Raw genomic sequence first — 25,241 nt, forward strand, 5'->3', positions numbered from 1 at the left:
GCTTTCTACTCAGCTTTCCTGCACTCAACCTGGCTGCCTGCAATTTCCTGACATCCTCCGCCTCCCTGCGGTCTCCTGCACTTCGACTGCCTGAGGATTTCTGATGTCCTCTGCCAGCAGTTCGCCTACCTGCCTGTGGTCTCCTGTCCCTAGGCTGTCCATGTCCCATGTGCTCCTCCTTTCTACTGCACTGTCGCCCGTAGTCTGTGTGCCCACCCAGACCTTGGGCTTGGAGGATCCAACTCACCTGGTGAGTCTAACAGAATAGCAAGACTATGGATCTCAAAGTGACAGCGGGAACAACACCGTTGCCATGGGATGAGGATGAATTGCCTGGGCTTGTGGTGCAACTGGCCCTTAGCCATTGTGAACCTGTCCAGGCTGTGTGAGACCTTACAGACTGTATGGACGAACCGCCTCAATCTCCTGCAGTCTTTTCACCAGCCTCTCAACACCTGCCACACCCTACTCAACAACATCTAGCTTGGGAAATGGCTCTGCATTTACCCACACCTGTACGATTTAATGGCGATCCTAAATTCTGTTGGGGATTTGTCAATCAGTGCATGATTGAATTATGCCCCAAGCATTTTTTTGTACCATTGTAAAGTGACATATATTTTTTTCATTTTTGTCTAGTGATGCTTTGGATTGGGCTGCATTATTTTGGGAATGAGATGATCCCATGCTGCATTCTCTACCTTCTTTTCTGTCTGCTTTCTGCCAAGTATTTGATGAAACCGGCCACATTCACTCAGCAGCTGATTCTATCCTGTGGCTAAGACAAGACACTAGTTCTGTGAGACATTATACTATCCAGTTCTATACCCTGTAGGCTAAATTGGCCTGGAACAATGACTCACTCCTGGCTGTCTTCTGTGAGTCCTGTTGAGCCGTTTGAAAGATAAACTTGCGATTAAAGATTTGCCATCTTTGCTTGATGACTTAATTGCTCTTGCGACTCATATGGACTTAAATTTCAAAGAACATTCTTGGGAGAAAATTCTGGACTCTCGTGTCTCTTCCCCAAGGGTTTTTTCTAAATTGCCTCTCAGATTGGTCACACCAGGCCTATGCAAATCGGTTGGAAGAGGTTGTCACAGGCCATAACATTCCGTCGACTCTCACAAGGACTCTGTTTATATTGAGGTGAACGGGATCACTCTCGCACAGACTGTTCTAAACTAAAAGCCAAACAGGGAAATTCCAGCCATTAGGCGAAAGAGAAGACAATTGCTAGTTCCTATGTCCTTTTCCTTTGGCTCCTTTGTGTTCACCGACAAGCATTTGTTGTCTCAAAAGAGAATTTCATGGACTTTTCTTTGGCAAAATGGTTGAAGATTTCTTTTATCCCTCTAAAGCTAATTTTCGCTAATGGCTCTGTGATCCCAGGGGGTTGTGTCAATTTTCGCACAGAGATGGTAACTCAGCAAATCGGGGGTCTCCTGTGGGCGTAATACTACTCAGACAACACAGAGAGAGGGTAAAACAGTGTGGCAATATTTATTGAACCACCAAACAGACAATAACATACAGAACTGTCCCAGCAAATACACAATATGTTGCAAGTTACAAAGTCTCACTTTTCTGCTGGTCCATCGGGAAAAGAGCAGTGAGATATGTGGCCGGATGACCTGATTGTCCCAACCTGGATTTCTTCATAAGAGTCTAGTGATATTTAATGAAGCAGATCTGTATTCCCCTTGATGGAGCCCTGTGTTCTGGTTGCTTTTCTGAAGAGTTTCTCTTGGCTTTCTCTTTGTTAAAGTCTCCCTTAAATAGTTCTTTCAACCACACATCCACGGGTAAAGAATAAAGGATGATGATATTAATCTGCAGGGCTAGAGTATCCACAGCTCATCCTCCAATGTTGATTGGCAAACACCCTACAATGGTATATAACATATCTAGAAAATATCCATGGTTCAAAGACCCTGAGTCGCTGTCTTTCAAAACTAGCAGACAATACATTGTAGTAGCTGATATAAGATGTGATCAACATTCAGGATTATTCAAACAATAGTCTGTGTTGATCAACCAAAGAAGATCACAAATTCAAAAGTTAACAAGATAAGGGCATATTTCTCCTGGCTCTCTGGATACTTAAGAAGAAGTGCTGTGCTGTCACAGGTGTGCTACTCGCTGATGGAACGGTACTTTTAGGACTTCCGTGCCTATGGCTTCATACTCAACTGACCAGATCACTCAGTGGAGTTCATCTTGTTTCCATAGTCGCCTCAAAACTTTGCCTTAACCCTTTCTTGTGAAACTCTGTTCAGCATCTGTTGTCTCCAATATACTTGCGCCCTATCAGGACTTCTCTGATATCATCTCCTATCAGAGGGCCGAGACACTACCGCCTCATCGGCTATTTGACTGTGCCATTCCACTTATTCCTGGCATAGAACCACCCAGAGGAAGAGTTTATCCTCTATCTCTCCCAGACACTGAAGCAATGTAGCCTATATTAATGAAAACTTGGAGAAGGGGGTTTATCCAAAAATCTATTTTCCCATCTGGTGCACGTTTCCTCTTAGTCTTTGCAAACTCTCAGAGAGCCATCCTTCATTTTTCTATTTTGACATGAATAAAATAACTCTGAAAAAACTGCATCCATTTCCCCTCATCTCTGAATTCAACAGGATTAAAGATTCTACAGTCTTCATTAAGTTACACCTACGTGGCTCTTATAGCGAGAATTTAAGACAGCATTCAACACCCGCGATGGTCAGTATGAATATCTAGTGATGACTTTTGGATTGTGCAAAGCACTGGCTGTGTTCCAGCATATTGTGAAACAAATCTTTTGTGATGTCCTGTATGAATATGTCTCAGGCTATCTGGACAACATATTAATCTATTCCAGTGACTTGGACTCTCATCGCCGGCATGTCAGCTCTGTTCTAAGACTACGGCCAAATCATCTCAATGCCAAGTTGGAGAAATGTCTGTTTGAGTGACAAGAATTACCATTCCTCGACCACTTTATCTTTTCTGGTGGTCTTCGTGAAGAAAGTGTCTGCCATATCTGATTGGCCACAGCCAGTTGCTCTCAAGGCTCTCCAAAGATTTCTTGGCTTCGCTAATTATTACCGCCAGTTTATGAAAAACTATTTTCAAGTGGTTACCTCACAAATGACCCTAACCCAGAAGGGCGCTAATTCCAAGAACTGGACTTAATTCTCTATTCGAGCCTTTCAGGAACTCAAGTACTGTTTCTATGCTGCTCCTGTTCTGCACCATTTTGATGTGAACAGTCAGTTCTTCCTTGAGGTGGATACCTCTACTATTGGTGTAGGAGCAGTTCTCTCTTAGAATTCTAATACTACAAGAAATCATCTGTGTGGATTCTTCTCCAGGAAATTCTCCCCAGCGGAGTAAATCTACTCCATATAAGACATATTTTCAGTTGTTTCACACTTTTTTGTTAAGTATATAATTCCACATGTGGTAATTCATAGTTTTGATGCCTTCAGTGTGATTGTACAATTTTCATAGTCATGAAAATGCAGAAAAATCTTTAAATGAGAATGTGTATCCAAACTTTTGGTCTGTACTGTACATTTTCAACTTCAGGAGTAATAGGGGAAGAATATGCATATATAACACCTGCCTATAAGCCCCAAATCAATAGTGGTCAGATCGCTGACACCAGTCATGTCTTGTTTCCTATCTATGGACAGGTAAAATCCCAATAAAAAAATGATGGCGATATCAAACGCCTGTGATCTTCAGAGGCAAAGATATCTCATAAGTTGTGAATTTCATAAAATCCTGAAGGGCTGAGAATATCCCACAACCCAGCCCACGTGATGTGATCAAGGGGAGATGTGTGGGTGTAACTTAGGTGCTGATAAAAGGTCAAGGTAAATTATGATCTGTGTTCCTATTGCAAGATACAGATCTGTGTATACATGATCCCGTTCACTGGACGTCTCTAATCTAAGTGTTCTACTTAAGTGGAATCATCTCTGTGATCAGCGTAGGAAGTTTCTTTTGTTAATCCTGTTTATTTTATGTAATTGTATATGCTGTATTGTTTTGTCCCATTTGTTAAATATTTTGTATATTTTTTATAAACACTGCCTATCATTCTGGATTAAATATAAAACTTAACAGTTCGGTTCCTTTTGTTTTGTGTACCGCACCCCGCAGCCATATGCCACTGGAAATCAGGCATCCAGTCAGCCTGTATAAAAAAGACTGGTGTTGGCTTTGAGTAGTTCTTGGGTTATTGTGGAGTTAGCAGTGACCGTACCGAGGTGTATATATTACATGCATTAAAATCGCAGGTGTATACACCATATGATCACTGTTAGTTTCCAAATAACCGGCTTTTGTGGAAACAGCCGCAGCCTCCTCTGTTAATTGTCGGTCAATTGCGTACTTGACCTGACAATAGGGGGCAGCAGAGGGCTGTTCGTGACAAAAAGATAACAGAGGGTGGATCTGAGCGATCTCCCAGTTTGTGATCTTTGACATCTCCTGTTGGATATGTGGTGCCCCTGAGGGTTCGACCGCCACAGGGATGCTGCACCTCTTCAATGGGGTGTGGTATCCCTCCTTTGAGGTAAGAACGGTGCAATGGTCAGGACCCCACCTTCACATCCAACACCACACTTCTCCCACCAGAGTGGGCTAATTGGCACTAGTGTGCTGCACCTCCCGGGAAAATGGGAGACTGGCGAACCAAAAGATAGGGGGAACCATGTAGAGGGTAAGGGTGGAGGACGCACATTTAGTTTACACTTAATATTTCATATTTAATAAACAGCCATCTTGGGCTCATGGTCTTTTGATTGTGATCTTCCTCCCTGAACGTGGCTTCTGGGTGAACCTGCAGTGGATGGAGACACGGTCCTCGTACTCTGGCCTTGAGTCGAGGGGCGGGTTGGAGTTAACTGATGTCTCAACCCGGTCAAGGTCCAAACCCAAGAAGGCCTGGAGCTGAGGAGTGTAGCTCCATCGCAAAAGGATCCCAGGGGGATGCAGATGGAGCGGTATACGCCACCTGTCCTCGCTTTCTGGCCTAGTCAGAGGGATTCTGGCTGCAAGAGGGGTACCGGCCCCTGACACCTGACTTTGCTACTCTACGTCCTAGTCAGGGAAGCCCGGCAGGCCCAGAGGATCCCACCGGGTAACGGAAGGAGCGGAGTCGCCACCCGTACCCTTATTCTGAGCGTAGTCCAGAGGGAGACCCGGCCTATTTACATACACACAGACAGGAGTGGACTCAGTCTGAAGTCAAGGAACACTCTGGTGGGGGGTCCTAATTTAAGCAATGGAATTAATCGGAGGTTGTCGGACCCCCGTTCCTGGTGGCCGCAGAACTCCGTGAGGAGCAGGGAGAAGTCTTGCATCTTCACGTTCCACCGTGAGTAAAAACTCTGCAAGTCGACCCCTATGGCCTCTGGACTCTTTATTTCTGCACTACACCGCACTGCACAGCACCACACCTCCTTCACTACGACTCCCTCCATCCTCGTCTCTGCCCTGAGGCCCTGCTCCACCTGTGGGGAGTAGTATCAACTTTGGCTGCCACAACACCCTGCCTCAGCGGACTGCAGCAGCGCTGGTGGCCTTCACCAGGTACCACAGGTGGCGTAGTCGATAGTAACCACTCAACCCTGTAAGCCCATTACTTTTATGTGACGGCCCTGGGCACGGCACGGGTCCAGGCCACAACTGCTTCCCCCAACATCTGACCCGGCTCCGAGTATCCCCCATCTCCCAGGGAGGGCATTGAGCGTCACAGATAACATTAGATTTTGGAATATTTGGAGCCCACCCACCTCCGGTCTCTGACACAGCCTGCACCAGGTATTTGGACTCTGCCAATACTCTCATCTCCATGGTCTTCTTCCCCATTCCAAAATTTCTGAGAGATGTCATGGTGAAGCGACGGATTGATCGCCACCGTGGTCCATTAATACCTAAGGAGAAAAGGACATGGAGACATTACGGGCTGCATACAGAACAAGAGTTTTCTAGCACCTCACCTCATTCCAATAATAACCCTTACAATTCTTAAAGATATACAGTCAGCTACAGTGCCCCAACATCTGCCACAATGCCCCTGGTGTTAGCAACTTGGTGTATCCTATTTAGGAGTCATGCATCCACTCACAAAGAATTTTGGTGGAACCTCACAGTTTGAAAATTACTGGTATACAGAGAACAATCTGATGTGGAGAGCGGGGATAATTACTGTTCATGTGAACTTATCTTTGCCCTGTTTCCCAGAGATAGTAACTGCAGCTTCATCTCCCTCCTCCCCTCCGACCTGCTTAGTATATTCTATATGACTCTAAATTGATTTCTGAGAGAATTCACGAAGACACTGACAGAGATCCTACATGATGCTTTAGTCTCACCATATCCCTTGGTGGAGAGGTACAACACTGGGATGATGGGGCGCGCGCTGAACTGCTCGGCGTGATTTATCAGGGCATCTTTCACCGTCTCATAGCCGCACAGGACGATCACAGGTTCTGACATTTTCCAGATGGTGAACATGGAGCCATATTTTTGGCTGAGCTGATGGAGGAAACACATTTGATGAATTAACATGAAGCTGTCATACATTCCTCTTTCTCTAAGATGGATCTCAGTAAATTATCAGGAGAACTTACCGTTCACACAGTCTCTTTACAATGTAAAGATGGTAGAAATTAAAATTTCCAGACAAATTGGATTACAATTCTTTCACCAATTTTATTTCAACTGCTTCACAATCCAGGTACAATTTAGTAAAAATTAAAGCATCGTACCATGACTAACGAGTGATGTCCGAAACGCGCAGAATGATGATGGAATTTTCACTAAATTCCACCTGCGTTTTAAAACCTTTGAAATAAAAATGGTAGAAGTTTTAATTTGAAACAAGAAGAAATCTTCAATTTATGATCTTAAAAATTTGAGCCAAGGAGGGGACATTTCTCGATGCTGAGGATCAAAACAGCCTTATGGAGAGTGAGCAAGTTTGCTTTGTTCTAGAATTTTGGTAAAATGTCCCAATAAATTGCGAATGATGCGCTGATGGGTTACACGTGAAGATCTTCCGGTCCTGCTGTAGATATGTTAATTTATGTTATATACTGCTGTACATGCGTGTAAAGAGCTGAATGCAGAAAGAAAAGCTATGTGTGTGAAAATACTCTGCTTCTTAGGGTGACAGATGGCGTCTAAAGTGTTGCTCGTTACAGACAATCGATGTGCCGATTGTGTGAGTTATGCTGGAAGTCTTACCGGTGAGATGGCTGATACAGGCGATTATACGTAATTATGCCCTCCCTCAGTGTAACAGAGCACATCAAAGCCTCAGTTTATCCAGCAGGAGGAGTCAGTTATTGTAGATGGTGATAGAACGCAGAAACATTTGCGCTTGTGATGCAAATAGAACGAGGGGGTACAGAAGTGTTCAAAATAATAGCAGTGTGCTCAAAAACCTGAGTTAAGCACTAGAGATGAGCGTTGTTCTACTCGAACTGTTCGCCAATCTCAAATTCGAGCTGTTTTGGGCGGTGTTCGAGCCGTTCGGCGAACACGAACGATTTGAGAAAAATTCGGCTGTTCGAGGTTATGTTCGATAACTGTTCGTGCACCAAAATCATAACTGGATTTTTTCTCAGTAATGATGAAAATTAATGTTAATACGCAGTTTGAGTGTACAGCGGGGCGGGGGGAGGGGCAGGGGATGGATCTCTGCAGGAACAATGAAGATCTCCATTTTTTTTTCTCTTTCCCGCATTTGCAGTGGGGAGGTGCAATCTGTCAGCCTATCAGCAGCGCACACACGTAGCGAAGTGCTTTTTTTCACACAAGCAAGGGCATGTGTCATTGGCAGTGTATGTCACATGTCCTTGCCCTATAAGACCCAGCCATTTTCCCCGTCGCCACCATTTTCTCACTGCTGCAGCTGCGTGTTAGACGGCACCGCTGTTGCTGTGTGCGCTATACCTTGTTAATTTCAAGCCAATTTTCGCACAAATCTACAGATAGCTTGGGAGTAGGGAATAGTTGTGATTGCAGTCCTTTTAAGGACTAGGTTACAGCATTTCCTATGACTTTTATCAGGCAGGTCTGTGCTCTTAAATAGATAGATTGTGGGAGTAAAGACTAATTGTAATTGGAGTCCTTTTCAGGACTAGGTTACATCAGTTCCTATCAGTTTTTGCCAGGCAGGTCTGTGACAGTGCTGTGCAAGTTTTTTTCACAGCATTTGGCTGAATCTAGCAAAGCTAATCCTTTTTGGCCTATTGCAGAGTGTGTTAGTCAGTGGAGTAGCCTATCTGTGTTGCAAGATATACCACCTGTGTATAGAATACCAATTTTTTTACTGCACCTAGTGAAGAAAAATCTTTTGGGCATAGCATCGTTCTATTAATCCATCTATACTGACCTCTATCAGGTTGCAAACTGAATATAATTTTTTTCTGCATCTACCTCTGAAAAAATATTTGGGCTTCTAGCTGTGTGTGGGACTTTCTCTATTAGTCCATCTATACTGACCTCCATCAGGTTGCAAATTCAAAATAATTTTTATCTGCATCTACCTTTGAAAAACTATTTGGCCTTCTAGCAGTGTGTGGGACTTTCTCTATTAGTCCATCTAAACTGTCCTCCATCAGGTTGCAAACTGAATATATTTTTTTTCTGCCTCTACCTCTGAAAAAATATTGGGCTTCTAGCTGTGTGTGGGACTTGTTCTATTAGTCCATCTATACTGACCTCCATCAGGTTGCAAATTGAATATAATTTTTTTCTGCATCTAACCCAGCCAATAGTTTTGGCCTAATACCACAGTTTGGCCACTCAGCTCTGCTTGGTTCCCATCCATTGTTTTTTTGTGCAAACAACTCCAGAGTTGTGAATTAGTTAACCACCAAAATGAGTGGAAAAAGGCCTGCTGCTGGTGGAAAGGGGAATAGGCGTGTTGGGAAGGGGAAAAAAGGTTGTGTCCGTGGGGTAGGTGTTAAAGCAACAGTAACATCTGCAGAAGAAAGACCATCTTCCAGCCAAACTAAAATGTCTACTTCTTTTAGCGGACAATTTGATAAGATCCCTTTCTTACGGCCACGCCAATCGCTACAAATTCCAGATGAGGCACAAAAACAGCAGGTGCTTCAACGGATATCAAGTGCTCCTTTAAGTGGGCTCTCCTCCACATCAACTTCAACATCACAAATACTCCAGTCCTCAAAGGTGTCACCCCAATCGCACTTGCTTCCTCACAGCTCCCAAATCTCCAGCTGCCCGTCTGAGTATGAGGTAGAACAGATGATTGAGTCTGCAGAGCTGTTTACTCATACTATAGCCTGGGAATCAGAGGTCGACTCCAGCGCTTCTGTGAATCCAGACGAGGAAATGATCTGCACTGATGCCCAGAATCTTTATGAGTCTGATCCAGGACCAGACGCAGAAGGTTCTGACCATAATGTAGACCCTCATTCCCAAACTGTAACTCCTGTTGATGGAGACAATGAGGAAGACGATGATGAGACTCAAATACCTGATTGGAGCGACAACTTTAGTTTTTTGTCAGGGCAGGAACAGGTTGGCTCTGAGGACGACGTGTGTGATAACGCACAGGGTGATGATGATGAGGTTGGAGATCCCACTTACTGTCAACCCACAGTCAGCCAAGAGATGAGGTCAGCAGAGGAGGTGGAGGAAGATGCTAGTGACGACGAGGTCAGGTTGCGCCTTCCTGGACAGAGACGTAGTACTGGAAGCACGTCAACAACTGCATCCTCAAACACAACTCTGCCTCTCACCACAAGTTGTGGTGGCTCTTCAGGTCGCATGGGTGCTAAGCCTTGCATAGCCTGGGCATTTTTTCAGATCGATAAAGATGACCCAACTCGTGTTATCTGTAACATTTGTCAGCAAAAGCTAAGTAGAGGCCAAAAAATACATAGTTTGAGTACTTCATGCATGAACCGGCACATGGACATGAAGCATAAGTTGCAGTGGGAAGCTCAGTGTGCTACAATGCGGCCTAGCCGGCCGGGCCAACCACCGTCTGCCATATCTTGTGCATCTGCGGCCTCTTCATCCTCTGTGACTGGGGGGACAGCAGTCACACCTGTTTTTGGGCGCAGACCTGCCACCTCTTTACCCGCAACAGCCAGCGTGATTGGCAGGTCATCATTTTCTTTGGAGGTGGTAACACCAGCTGGTGTTGAGCGCTGTCCGACATCGATAGCACCACCTTTGGATCAAGGCAACCTAACATGTCCGCCTGCTTCTTCCACACAGACCGGCAGTTTGCCGGGGACACCCTTATCAACCCCATCTAAGCACAATAGCCAGCCCTCGGTCCCTCAGATGTGGACAAGTAAAAGACCATTTCCTCCTAGCCATGAGAAAGCTAAGAGGTTGAATTTCACCATCTGCAAGCTCTTGGCTACAGAAATGCTGCCTTTCCGCCTGGTGGACACAGAGGATTTTCGAGACCTTATGTCCGTCGCAGTGCCCCAGTACCAGATGCCCAGTCGGCACTACTTCTCAAAGAAAGGTGTGCCTGCGCTCCACCAGCATGTCGCACACGACATCACCGCTTCTTTTAGAAACTCTGTGTGTGACAGGGTGCATTTCACTACAGACACTTGGACAAGTAGGCATGGACAGGGGCGTTACATGTCGCTGACTGGGCACTGGGTAACTATGGTGACAGCAGGACAAGGGGCTGCTGTCCAAGTCTTGCCGTCCCCACGAGTTGTGCGTCAATCCTCTTTATGTCAAAGTTCCTTCACTGCTTCTGCCTCCTCAACCTCCTCTCGGTCTTCCACCTGCACCCAAAGCCTGTCTGGTCATGCCACAAGCTTTCTAACTGCGCAGAAGGGATCCTGCACACCTCCTTACTATGCTGGCAGTAGGGCTCAACGTCATCAGTAGAGATGAGCGTTGTTCTAGTCGAACTGTTCGCCAATCTCAAATTCGAGCTGTTTTGGGCGGTGTTCGAGACGTTCGGCGAACACGAACAATTTGAGAAAAATTCGGCTGTTCGAGGTTATGTTCGATAACTGTTCGTGCACCAAAATCATAACTGGATTTTTTCTCAGTAATGATGAAAATTAATGTTAATACGCAGTTTGAGTGTACAGCGGGGTGGGGGGAGGGGCAGGGAATGGATCCCTGCAGGAACAATGAAGATCTCCATTTTTTTTTTCTCTTTCCCGCATTTACAGTGGGGAGGTGCAATCTGTCAGCCTATCAGCAGCGCACACACGGAGCGAAGTGCTTTGTTTCACACAAGCAAGGGCATGTGTCATTGGCAGTGTATGTCACATGTCCTTGCCCTATAAGACCCAGCCATTTTCCCCGTCGCCACCATTTTCTCACTGCTGCAGCTGCGTGTTAGACGGCACCGCTGTTGCTGTGTGCGCTATACCTTGTTAATTTCAAGCCAATTTTCGCACAAATCTACAGATAGCTTGGGAGTAGGGAATAGTTGTGATTGCAGTCCTTTTAAGGACTAGGTTACAGCATTTCCTACGACTTTTATCAGGCAGGTCTGTGCTCTTAAATAGATAGATTGTGGGAGTAAAGACTAATTGTAATTGGAGTCCTTTTCAGGACTAGGTTACATCAGTTCCTATCAGTTTTTGCCAGGCAGGTCTGTGCCAGTGCTATGCAAATTTTTTTCACAGCATTTGGCTGAATCTAGCAAAGCTAATCCTTTTTGGCCTATTGCAGAGTGTGTTAGTCAGTGGAGTAGCCTATCTGTGTTGCAAGATATACCACCTGTGTATAGAATACCAATTTTTTTACTGCACCTAGTGAAGTAAAATCTTTTGGGCATAGCATCATTCTATTAGTCCATCTATACTGACCTCCATCAGGTTGCAAATTGAATATAATTTTTTTCTGCATCTAGCTCTGAAAAAATATTGGGCTTCTAGCAGTGTGTGGGACTTGTTGTATTAGTCCATCTATACTGACCTCCATCAGGTTGCAAACTGAATATATTTTTTTCTGCATCTACCTCTGAAAAAATATTGGGCTTCTAGCTTTGTGTGGGACTTGTTCTATTAATCCATCTATACAGACCTCCATCAGGTTGCAAACTGAATATATTTTTTTCTGCATCTACCTCTGAAAAAATATGTGGCCTTCTAGCAGTGTGTGGGACTTTCTCTATTAGTCCATCTATACTGACCTCCATCAGGTTGCAAACTGAATATAATTTTTTTCTGCATCTAGCTCTGAAAAAAATATTTGGCCTTCTAGCAGTGTGTGGGACTTTCTCTATTAGTCCATCTAAACTGACCTCCATCAGGTTGCAAATTAAAAATAATTTTTATCTGCATCTACAGTACCTCTGGAAAAATATTTGGGCTTCTAGCTGTGTGTGGGACTTGTTCTATTAGTTCATCTATACTGACCTCCATCAGGTTGCAAATTGAATATAATTTTTATCTGCATCTAGCTCTGAAAAAATATTTGGCCTTCTAGCAGTGTGTGGGACTTTCTCTATTAGCCAATCTATACTGACCTCCATCAGGTTGCAAATTGAATATAATTTTTATCTGCATCTAGCTCTGAAAAAATATTTGGCCTTCTAGCAGTGTGTGGGACTTTCTCTATTAGTCCATCTATACTGACCTCCATCAGGTTGCAAATTAAAAATAATTTTTATCTGCATCTACCTCTGAAAAAATATTTGGGCTTCTAGCTGTGTGTGGGACTTGTTCTATTACTCCATCTATACTGACCTCCATCAGGTTGCAAACTGAATATATTTTTTTCTGCATCTACCTCTGAAAAAATATTGGGCTTCTAGCTGTGTGTGGGACTTGTTGTATTAGTCCATCTATACTGACCTCCATCAGGTTGCAAATTAAAAATAATTTTTATCTGCATCTACAGTACCTCTGAAAAAATATTTGGGCTTCTAGCAGTGTGTAGGACTTTCTCTATTAGTCCATCTATACTGACCTCCATCAGGTTGCAAATTGAATATAATTTTTATCTGCATCTAGCTCTGAAAAAATATTTGGCCTTCTAACAGTGTGTGGGACTTTCTCTATTAGTCCATCTATACTGACCTCCATCAGGTTGCAAATTAAAAATAATTTTTATCTGCATCTAGCTCTGAAAAAATATTTGGCCTTCTAGCAGTGTGTGGGACTTTCTCTATTAGTCCATCTATACTGACCTCCATCAGGATGCAAATTAAAAATAATTTTTATCTGCATCTACCTCTGAAAAAATATTTGGGCTTCTAGCAGTGTGTGGGACTTGTTCTATTAATCCATCTATACAGACCTCCATCAGGTTGCAAACTGAATATAATTTTTTTCTGCATCCAGCTCTGAAAAAATATTTGGCCTTCTAGCAGTGTGTGGGACTTGTTCTATTAGTCCACCTATACTGACCTCCATCAGGTTGCAAACTGAATATATTTTTTTTCTGCATCTACCTCTGAAAAAATATTGGGCTTGTAACTGTGTGTGGGACTTGTTCTATTAATCCATCTATACAGACCTCCATCAGGTTGCAAACTGAATATAAATTTTTTCTGCATCTACCTCTGAAAAAATATTTGGGCTTCTAGCTGTGTGTGGGACTTGTTCTATTAGTCCATCTATACTGACCTCCATCAGGTTGCAAATTGAATATAATTTTTTTCTGCATCTAACCCAGCCAATAGTTTTGGCCTAATACCACAGTTTGGCCACTCAGCTCTGCTCGGTTCCCATCCATTGTTTTTTTGTGCAAACAACTCCAGAGTTGTGAATTAGTTAACCACCAAAATGAGTGGAAAAAGGCCTGCTGCTGGTGGAAAGGGGAATAGGCGTGTTGGGAAGGGGAAAAAAGGTTGTGTCCGTGGGGTAGGTGTTAAAGCAACAGTAACATCTGCAGAAGAAAGACCATCTTCCAGCCAAACTAAAATGTCTACTTCTTTTAGCGGACAATATGATAAGATCCCTTTCTTACGGCCACGCCAATCGCTACAAATTCCAGATGAGGCACAAAAACAGCAGGTGCTTCAACGGATATCAAGTGCTCCTTTAAGTGGGCTCTCCTCCACATCAACTTCAACATCACAAATACTCCAGTCCTCAAAGGTGTCACCGCAATCGCACTTGCTTCCTCACAGCTCCCAAATCTCCAGCTGCCCGTCTGAGTATGAGGTAGAACAGATGGTTGAGTCTGCAGAGCTGTTTACTCATACTATAGCCTGGGAATCAGAGGTCGACTCCAGCGCTTCTGTGAATCCAGACGAGGAAATGATCTGCACTGATGCCCAGAATCTTTATGAGTCGGATCCAGGACCAGACGCAGAAGGTTCTGACCATAATGTAGACCCTCATTCCCAAACTGTAACTCCTGTTGGTGGAGACAATGAGGAAGACGATGATAAGACTCAAATACCTGATTGGAGCGACAACTTTAGTTTTTTGTCAGGGCAGGAACAGGTTGGCTCTGAGGACGACGGGTGTGATAACGCACAGGGTGATGATGATGAGGTTGAAGATCCCACTTACTGTCAACCCACAGTCAGCCAAGAGATGAGGTCAGCAGAGGAGGTGGAGGAAGATGCTAGTGACAACGAGGTCAGGTTGCGTCTTCCTGGACAGAGACGTAGTACTGGAAGCACGTCAACAACTGCATCCTCAAACACAACTCTGCCTCTCACCACAAATCGTGGTGGCTCTTCAGGTCGCATGGGTGCTAAGCCTTGCATAGCCTGGGCATTTTTTCAGATCGATAAAGATGACCCAACTCGTGTTATCTGTAACATTTGTCAGCAAAAGCTAAGTAGAGGCCAAAAAATACATAGTTTGAGTACTTCATGCATGAACCGGCACATGGACATGAAGCATAAGTTGCAGTGGGAAGCTCAGTGTGCTACAATGCGGCCTAGCCGGCCGGGCCAACCACCGTCTGCCATATCTTGTGCATCCGCGGCCTCTTCATCCTCTGTGACTGGGGGGACAGCAGTCACACCTGTTTTGGGGCACAGCCCTGCCACCTCTTTACCCGCAACAGCCAGCGTGATTGGCAGGTCATCATTTTCTTTGGAGGTGGTAACACCAGCTGGTGTTGAGCGCTGTCCAACATCGATAGCACCACCTTTGGATTAAGGCAACCTAACATGTCCGCCTGCATCTTCCTCACAGACCGGCAGTTTGCCGGGGACACCCTTATCAACCCCGTCTAAGCACAATAGCCAGCCCTCGGTCCCTCAGATGTGGACAAGTAAAAGACCATTTCCTCCTAGCCATGAGAAAGCTAAGAGGTTGAATTTCACCATCTGCAAGCTCTTGGCTACAGAAATGCTGCCTTTCCGCCTGGTGGACACGGAGGATTTTCGAGACCTTATGTCCGTCGCAGTGCCCCAGTACCAGATGCCCAGTCGGCACTACTTCTCAAAGAAAGGTGTGCCTGCGCTCCACCAGCATGTCACACACAACATCACCGCTTCTTTGAGAAACTCTGTGTGTGACAGGGTGCATTTCACCACAGACACTTGGACGAGTAGGCATGGACAGGGGCGTTACATGTCGCTGACTGGGCACTGGGTAACTATGGTGACAGCAAGACAAGGGGCTGCTGTCCAAGTCTTGCCGTCCCCACGAGTTGTGCGTCAATCCTCTTTATGTCAAAGTTCCTCCACTGCTGCTGCCTCCTCAACCTCCTCTCGGTCTTCCACCTGCACCCAAAGCCTGTCTGGTCATGCCACAAGCTTTCTAACTGCGCAGAAGGGATCCTGAACACCTCCTTACTATGCTGGCAGTAGGGCTCAACGTCATCAGGCGGTTTTTACATTAAAATGTCTGGGAAATGTGAGTCACACAGCTGAGGAGTTGTGGTCAGCTCTGGAGAACCAATTTCATGAATGGTTGTCTCCACTGGACCTGAAACCAGGGAAGGCCGTGTGCGACAATGCTGCAAACCTGGGTGCGGCCCTTCGCCGGGGCAATGTCACACACGTGCCTTGTATGGCTCACGTGTTGAACCTGGTTGTCCAGCAATTTTTAGCCCACTATCCCAGACTAGATGGCCTTCTGCAGAGGGCACGGTCGCTGTGTGCTCACTTCCGCCGTTCGCATCCCGCAGCTCAGCGACTTACATCTCTACAGAAGTCGTTGGGCCTGCCACTTCACTGGCTAAAATGCGATGTGCCTACCCGGTGGAATTCAACTCTGCACATGTTGCAGCGACTGTGGCAGCACCGACAAGCCCTGGTGCAATACGTTCTGACGTATAGCCTGGGCCAACGAGATCCAGAGGTGGGGCAAATCACGCTGGAGGAGTGGTCTCAGATCAGGGACCTATGCACCCTTCTGCACAGTTTTGAAATGGTGACGAAGATGTTTAGTGCTGACGATGCCATTATCAGCATGACTATTCCGGTGATTTACATGCTGGAGCACATGTTAAACAGAATTCGGAGTCAGGTGGTGGCACAAGAGGAGGTGGAGGAAGTAGAGGAGGAGGAGTTGTATGCGGAAGGGCTAACATCTGCAAGGTCCAGACGGTCGGCAGCACCAAGGCGGCAGGCATGTGAGGGTGGGGGAGATGGTTTTACCAGGGCGCATGGTAGCAGCCAAACTAGTGAGGAAGGTGCAGGAGCCCAGGAAGAAGTGGAGGACGAACTGATGGAAGACTCATCAGATGAGGGAGACCTTGATCACATTTCTGTTGTGCGAGGTTGGGGGGAGAGGACAGAGGAAGGAAGCATGATTGTTACCTCGCCACCAACACAACAGGGACTTGGTGCTCCTGGATGCGCAACACACATGAGTGCCTTCTTGCTGCACTACCTGCAACATGACCCTCGAATTGTGAGAATTAGAAATAATCCTGACTACTGGGTTGCCACACTGTTAGATCCCCGGCACAAAAGTAAATTTGCAGAAATTATTCCTGCCATAGAAAGGGATGCACGCATGCAGGAGTATCAGCAGAGACTGTTGCAGAATCTTACATGTGCTTTTCCACAAAACACCAGTGGTGCACGTAGTGAATCTCACAGTTCCAACTTGCCAACCGTGGGACCGTCAAGTGTTCAGCACTCAAACCGTAACAGAACCACAGTATCTGCTGGTAACATCAATTTTGCGGAATCATTTCACCACTTTTTTAGCCCATCCTTTGCAAGGCCACAGGAGACAAGAAGTCTGACACATAGTCAACGCCTAGAGACGATGGTACAGGAGTATCTCCAAGTAAACATTGAAGCCATGACTGTGTCACTGGACCCTTGCTCTTTTTGGGCTTCCAATCTGGATAAATGGCCGGAGCTAGCCACTTACGCCTTGGAGATCTTGTCATGCCCCGCAGCCAGCGTTCTGTCTGAACGTGTGTTCAGCGCTGCTGGTGGTGTGCTGACAGATAAGCGAACGCGGCTCTCCACTGATAATGTAGACAGACTCACGTTCATAAAGATGAACAAATCATGGATCCGAAACGACTTTTCTACCCCTGTGTCATCCTGGGGAGAGTAAAAGCTTGATGATTGGTTAAAATCACCCTACCAACCGTTTTAAGCTTTCAAATTACTAATCATGTTTATCTGTATCTTGGCTGGAAAATAATTTGGGCTTTGTAGCAGTGTGCAGCACTGATTCTATTAGGCCATCTATACTAAGCTCCACCAGATGTAAAATTACTAATCATGTTTATCTGTATCTTGGCTGGAAAATAATTTGGGCTTTGTAGCAGTGTGCAGCACTGATCCTATTAGGCCATCTATACTAAGCTCCACCATATTTAAAATTAATAATAATTTTTAGCTGCATCTAGCCCGGAAAATAATTTTGGGGCTCCGAGATGCGCAAGACACATAAGTGCCTTCTTGCTGCACTACCTGCAACATGACCCTCATATTGTCAGAATTCGAAGTAATCATGACTACTGGGTTGCCACACTCTTAGATCCCCCAAACTTTTCGATCAACCTTTTCATTTTAATAAAGACCAAAAAAATTGTAATTTTTGAAATTATAAGCATTAGCAGGTTATTAGAAACTGAAATCAAACAGTTTTCAACTCAAAACTTTATTCTAGGTGATGTTACATTTTCACATAGGACCCCTTGTTCGAAAGGAGCTTCTGAACTCTCTCGTCCATTGAATTTGTCAGGTTTTGGATGGTTTCTGCTTCATTTGTTTTGCATGAGGACAGAATACCCTCCCAGAGCTGTTGCTTAGATGTGAACTGCCTCCTGCCATCATAGACACTCCTTTTGATGATGCTCCAGAGGTTCTGAATGGGGTAGAGGTCAGGGGAGCATGGGGGTCACACCATAAGTTTGTCCCCTTTTATGCCCATATCAGCCAGAGATGCAGATGTTTTATGTGCAGCATGAGATGGTGCATTATCATGCAGAAAAATGATCTTGCTGTGAAATACACGGTTCTTCTTCTTGAACCATGGCAGGAAGTGCTGTTTGAGAAAATCCACATACATTATGGAGTTCATCTTTAGCGCCTTCAGGGATCCTAAACGGGCCGACAATCTCTCTCCCCATGATTCCAGCCCAAAACATTACTCCACCTCCTCCTTGTTGGCGCTGTAGCCGTGTTTGCGTGGGGTGTCCATCAACCAGCCATCCTCCACTCCATCCATCTGGACCATCGAACGCTGCACGGCACTCATCCGTGAACAAAACAGTTTTGAAATCAGTCTTCATGTAATGTTTGGCCCACTGGAGCCATTACTTCTTGTGTGAAGTGGATAGAGGAGGTCGACAGGATGGCGTATGCACAGCTGCAAACCTCTGAAGGACCCTGCATCTTGTTGTTCGGGGGACGTTGGAGGCACCAGCAGCTTCAAAAACTTGTCTGCTGCTATGACAAGGCTTTTTTGCCGCTGCTCTTTTAACCTGACGTAATTGCCTGTAGGAAAGAGTCCTCAATTTGCCCTTATCAGCACGCACACGTGTGTACTGTGAATCAGCTACATACTTCTTGATTGCCAAGACACTTCATCCTGATCATCGCACAATGTTGATTGTAGTCATGCCTTGACCTAAACACTCCACAATTTGCTGCTTCTCAGCAGCCGACACATCCTTTTTCATTCCCATTTTGGCAGAAAATGTAGGCTGCTTAATAATGTGAGACAGCCTTCTTAAGTAGTCTTGCCTTTCATTGGACACACCTGCCAAACTAATTAGCACAGGTGTCTACAATTGCTTACAGTGATATAAAGAGCCCTGACACACATCACCATCAATGAGTTTAGCTGACAAACAAACAAATTCTTCCCTTATCACTCCTAAACACTTTTTGCATAATAATTTGGAACACAGTGTACATGTGCTTTTCCACAAAACACCAGTGGTTCACGTAGTGAATCTTACAGTTCTAACTTGCCAACCGTGGTCTGTATGGAGTTGTTCAATAAAGGGCCCAAAATTAAGATAACATAGATGGGAGAGGTCTCTATGAATAGGAATTCCTAAGTACTTGATACCCTGTGAGGGCCAGGCAAAGGGAAAGTTGGACTGGATGGAATCCTATATGGATTTGGGGAGGGAGACATCGAGGGCCTCAGACTTCGCTGCATTGATTTTAAAATTTGACCATGTAACAAAGTGATCTATTTCAGCCATAACAGCATGGATGGATATATGTGATTGAGTGATATATACTAGGACATCATCAGCAAATAGACAGCACTTGTACTCGGTGCCTCCCACCTCAATCCACCTAATATTGGGGTTATGGCGAATTGATGAGAGCAGGTGCTCCGTCACTAGGATGTATAAGAGAGGGGACAGAGGACATCCCTGCCTTGTCCCATTGGTGATTGTGAAAGGTGATGAAAATGTTCTGATGCACCCCCTAGGCCTTGGGACACCCGGAGCCGGACCCTTTTTGGTGGATGCTGGTGGTTGTAGTCTTCGTGGCGGCGACCCGGTTCCGTGGCTCAGGGTGGTCAAACCAGTGGCGGAACTATTTATGTGGTTTTGATGTGGATTGCGGTCAGAGTGAACCGCCGCTGCAGGGCAGACCGCTGAGGCTGGTGTTGTGGGTGCAGCAGAGCGTAGCATAACTCCCCACAGGAGGAGTATAGCCTCAGGGCAGTGTATGTGGAGGATGGGGGTGATGGTGCAGGGCAGCAGCAGTAACGACACGGAGTCAGTGATGCAGTCCAGGGCCTTTACTCACAGTTCTTATTATCCAGACCACGTCTGCAGGTAACGGCTGCCCACGTCGTACTGTGCTCACCAGGTGAAGGGCTCATACAACTCCCAGATAACTTTGGAGCGCTTCACAGGACCCCCTTTGTGTGTCCTTTGTCTGGCCTTTCTTACCAACCTTTCTGTCCGGCTGCCTCGGGCCTCCTCTTGGTAAACTTGGCGCCAGTTTCCCTGACCCTATGTGGTGCCTTCCTAGCGGATGTAGCGAGGGGCTGCACCACATAAAATGTCACAGCCTCCGGTTTCTAGCTGAGGGTCGTTTCCTGCCTCCACTAGTTTTGGGGACCGGTCTCCCCCTTTGGCCTGACCCCTCCACGCAGGTGGATTCGGGCATGCGGTGGCGACTCGCCCGTCCGCACCCCTGGGATCCCTTCATTCCTCGTTCCTGGAGCCTTCTCCGCTCCTCTTCCTTCCTTCTCCCTCTTCCAGGCCTGGGCCTCTGTTACTAGGCCCGCCTCCGGAGCAGAGCTCATGCAGAGCCCCTGCTCCCTGCCACTTCTGCTCAGACTTCTCTGCACTGAACTAAGATGGTGCCCACCTTTTATATTCCCTTCTCAATGCACCCAGGAACTGCTTCCTCCCTGCTTCTGCACTACAGGGTTCCCCTTCCTCAGTGTTCCCTCCCCCACACTCCAGCCAGGGACAGGGACTGTCGTGCCCATCTCAGAGGCATATTGGTCGCCCTGCCCCACGGCAATGTGGTGTAATGCATGCAGGTGTCGGGTCCTGATCCACACTCCATCCTTACCTGAGAGTGAGATATCACACCTCTGGGTGAGGTGCAATACCTCTGTAGCAACCGAGCACTCAGGGTGCTACAGTTCCATTTATCTTCAGCCTAGGTGACGTATTGTGATACAGGGCCGTGATTTTGGCTATAAAAGGGTCCCCTAGACCCCTACCCCAAGCTTTTTAAGAGAATCATATATGGCGTGCCAGGAGACTCTATGGAATGCTTTCTCAGCATCCAACGAGAGTATCTAATTACAAATTTTTAGCTGCATCTAGCCCAGGAAATACTTTGTGCCTAGTAGCAGTGTCTGCTAGTCAGCTGTTAAGCAAGCTACACCATCTGTAGTTTGGACACTTAATTTTTTCAAAGGAAATGCTTCGGGACCACAGGATACTCAGTGAAGAGCATCAGCAGGCACCCCAAGGCATAGGGGCTGGGACTGGCAGTAGGATGCCTTGCGGTGGACAGCCGAGCTCGATCCTTATAAAAGCTTTTTAACTGCAGCAGCTTTAGTGGACGCTACTGGAGCTGGAATTACGCGGCTGCTGGCATGAGACTTGCCCTCCAATAGATCCTTGTAAATGGATTTAAAGTGTATTCATTCAAATTAGAGAGACAATTTAAATTAAAAAGCTTAGAGCTGCCTCCACCACAGGGGGGCTCGCTCGACCCACCAGCGGACAGGCACCAGTATTGGAAGAGGGGGGCTAGCCGTCAGGGTTCACCGCGGCTCTGGCACAAACCCGGCGACACGGAGGTGGCACGGGCAGGAGCGGACTGAACGTGTCGGCTTCTCACTTTTTGGACTTTAGAAGGGCATGACATGCCTATATCTGTGTCTCCCCCTCCTTTTACTCCTCCACCTCTTTTCTTTTCGCATGACTATATGTACTTGTCACTTTTCCATATGTTAGTTGTGTCTTCTGAGCAGTTTGTCAGTTTTTGGACACCTTTGAAGGTGTTTTCTATGTGTTTCTATGTGTTTTTGTTTGCCTGCCATTGGTTTTAACGGTGTTCGAAGCTGTTCGACGAACAGTTCGACGGACAGTTCGGCGAACACACGGGTGTTCGACGAACCGAACCGAACTCGAACACTACGGGGGTGGCTCAACACTATTAAGCACAAAATCTTTCTACAAGTTGTTGTTTCCAGCATTGGGAACATTGCTCGCTGTTTTCTAATTCAAAACATGAAGAGAAATGTGTATAATTATTAACTATTTTACAGAAAATAACAAAAAATGAATAATGGGCTGTTCTAAAAAATAGCAGTGTCTGCATTTGTCTTTTTTTGAGGATTTAGCATTCTTCTGAATCACTAACCTAATATTTAGCTGTACACCCACAGTTTTTTAGAACTACTTCACATCTATGTTGCATAGAGTCAACCAACTTCTGTCACTGTCAGCTGTTATTCCAGCCCTGGATGCTTTGACTACATCCCACAATTTTTTGGCATTTGTTGGCTTTGCTTCAGAAACAGCATTTTGATATCACCCACACAAGTGTTCTATTGGATTAAAGTCCTGGGATTGGGCTGGCCGCTCCATAACCTCAATTTGGTTGGACTGGAACCAAGATTTTGCTCATTTACTCGTGTGTTTAGGGTCGTTGTCTTGCTGAAAGACCCATTTCAAGGGCATATCCTCTTCAGCGTAAGGCAACATGACCCTTTCAAGTATTTTAACCCCTTTTTAACGTGAGACGTATCCATATGTCCCTGTGCCCTGGTAGTTATTGACCAGGGACGTATGGATACGTCTTGGCGATTTTGCGCGCACAGAGGCTGTGTGTGTGCAATCGCCACTGGGTGTCAGCTGATTATGACAGCTGACACCCGGCACTCAGTGCCAGGAGCAGTATCCGCACTGCTCCTGCCATTTTAACCCCATAAATGCTGCAATTTAGCAAGCAAACAGAGGGATCAGACTGCAGAAAGTCCCATAATGGGATAAAGTAAAAAAGTGAAAAAAAGTCGTAAAAATATTTTTAAAATATCACAAAAAAAAACATAATTATATATTGTAGCATTGGCATCTCTTCCTCCAGCCGGGCTGAGACGTCGTTACCCTCACCGCCACGGTCCTGGTCCGGCGTCCTCCCGCTCCCCTGCTGCTGTGGAACGCTTTGCGCACAGCTTCCTGGGCTCTGTGCTTAGGGCACGCACGCACTCCCTCCCTCTTAAAGGGGCCACGCGCGCCATCCTATAGAGTCCCCAGCCAATGGCCAGAGGACTTCCCCTATATTAGGCACCTCCTCCAATATGGAGGTGCCTGTGCAAGGTTGAAGTTCCGTGTGCTAAACACTTGCTCCAGCCCTCAGGTCCCATTGCCTGTCAGTCCTGCCTGCCAGCCTTCTGTCAGTCCAGCCCGCCAGCCTGTCTAACAATTCTGTTCTCCAGTCTGTCTACAGTTGTGCCCGCCAGCCTGCTTACCTGGAGCACCTGTCTGTAACCTGCCGTGCCCACCAGTCTGCCTACCTGGAGCACCTGCCTGTTACCTGTCGTGACCGCCAGCCAGTCTACCCGAAGCGCCTGCCAGTTACCTGTAGTGCCCACCTGCTCGCCTACCCGGAGCACCCATCTGGCTATCTGCCGAACCAGCCTGCTTATCTACCCGGTCCACCTGTCAGCCTTCCCGCCGTGCTCATCCGCTGTACCGGTCAGTTCCTGCCATCTGACCCATCGGAGCCACCTGCTCTCACACAAGGTCAGTGCCAGAGTGGCACCTGGTCCACCTGTCTGGTTCCTCCCTGGTTCACGGAATCGACTAAGCTGCCGTGTGACCTTGGTCGGGCTGTGTAGGAACTTAGTCACGCCCCTCTGGTCCCTCGCACCGCAGCACAGAGGTTCCACCACCCGGTCCCGTAACAGTTTGCACAGGCCATGGAACCCGGTGGCCCCCAGGCTACTTCGCTCTCTGATCTGTATCAGGAGGTCTCACTTCAGAGATCTCAACAGGAAACTATCCTGTCCTATCTGCGGACTGTCAACTGAAGCCTGGAAATGCTGTCCATCCCATCTGAGTCCGTTTCTAGCCGAGCGGCACCCGCTCCGGAGGCACCTCATCCCACTGGCGCTATGGCACAAGGCTCTGGACCCCGGCTCTCTGCGCCTCCACATTTTGGTGGTGTCCCCGTCTTATGTCGGGGCTTCTTGAATCAGTGCATGCTGCACTTTGAACTCCTGGCACATCAGTTCCCCACCGACCGGGCCAAGGTGGCGTTCATCATGTCTCACCTCACCAGAGAGGCATTGGCATGGCTAAACCCTCTGTGGGAAAGAGGGGATCCCCTGGTGTCCGATCTTCCGGCTTTCCTCGCTTCCTTCTGGAAGGTCTTCGATGAGCCCGGACAAAAATCTTCTACTGCCTCCTCACTCCTCCATCTCCGCCAAGGGAGCCTCTCTGTGGGCCAGTATGCCATACATTTCCGAACCCTCGCATCTTAGCCTGCTTGGAACAATGAGGCCCTGGTGTCCACCTTCTGGGAGGGTCTCTCCGGACGGATCAAGGATGAGCTAGCCGGTCGTGACATCCCTTCTACCCTGGACGACTTGGTGTCATTAGCTACCCGGATTGACATCCGTTTTCTGGAACGTGCTAAGGAGACAACCCGGGAAAGTAGATTTCCGCGTCTCGCTCCTGTATTCCAAAAGCCAGCCTCACTGTTAGAACCCTCCTGTTTGTTTTTTCCATCTTTTGTTTTGGGGTCACGTGACCATCTGCCTTTATATTCCAGCGCTGCCCTTTTGGCTGCGCTGGACTTCAGTTTTGTTTGACTGTTTTGCTAGCAAGTTGCTTAGACCTTCTAAGTCACCTGTGGCAATTGGATTTTTCTTTGTTAAAAAAGGACGGGGGTTTACGTCCATGTCTGGATTTTCATGAAATTAATAAGATTACCATATGCAATTCCTACCCATTGCCATTAATTCCTGACTTGTTTAACCAGTTAGTGGGGGCCAAGTGGTTCTCTAAAATTGATCTCCGGGGGGCATACAATTTGTTACGAGTGAAGGAGGGTGATGAATGGAAAACTGCTTTTAACACTCCGGTAGGTCATTTTGAGAATCTGGTGATGCCTTTTGGTCTTACCAATGCACCTGCATTTTTTCAGAACCTTATTAATGACATCCTGAGACCTTTGATTGGTAAGAATGTGGTTGTGTATTTGGATGACATTTTGATTCATTCGCCAGATCTGGAGTCCCATTGTGTACTTGAAGTTTTACAGTTATTGAGTGATAATTAACTCTTTGCCAAGCTGGAGAAATGTGAGTTTGCTGTGCAGAAAATTAGCTTTTTGGGCTAAACCAGGGGAGGAGTCCTGAGGAGATAATTTGCATATT

The 25,241-nt window shown here is 46.4% G+C and overlaps 1 protein-coding gene across 1 annotated transcript in view; it reads right to left on the reverse strand.

Annotated features, from left to right (window-relative positions):
- The window catches only part of LOC141266089 (cytochrome P450 2C20-like), a 355,023-nt gene that overhangs the window by 135,670 nt on the left and 194,112 nt on the right, over nt 1-25,241 (reverse strand). Inside the window, exons 3-4 of the mRNA XM_073679997.1 lie at nt 6,375-6,537; nt 5,793-5,933 (exon numbers count right to left, since the gene is read on the reverse strand). Of these exons, the coding sequence (XP_073536098.1) occupies nt 5,793-5,933; nt 6,375-6,537 (304 nt within the window). The remainder of the gene's footprint in view (nt 1-5,792; nt 5,934-6,374; nt 6,538-25,241) is intronic.

The sequence above is a fragment of the Phyllobates terribilis genome, unplaced genomic scaffold (assembly GCF_046119375.1).
Source record: "Phyllobates terribilis strain yellow unplaced genomic scaffold, ASM4611937v1 Scaffold_4__5_contigs__length_816908805, whole genome shotgun sequence".
Classification (NCBI taxonomy): Eukaryota; Metazoa; Chordata; class Amphibia; order Anura; family Dendrobatidae; genus Phyllobates; species Phyllobates terribilis.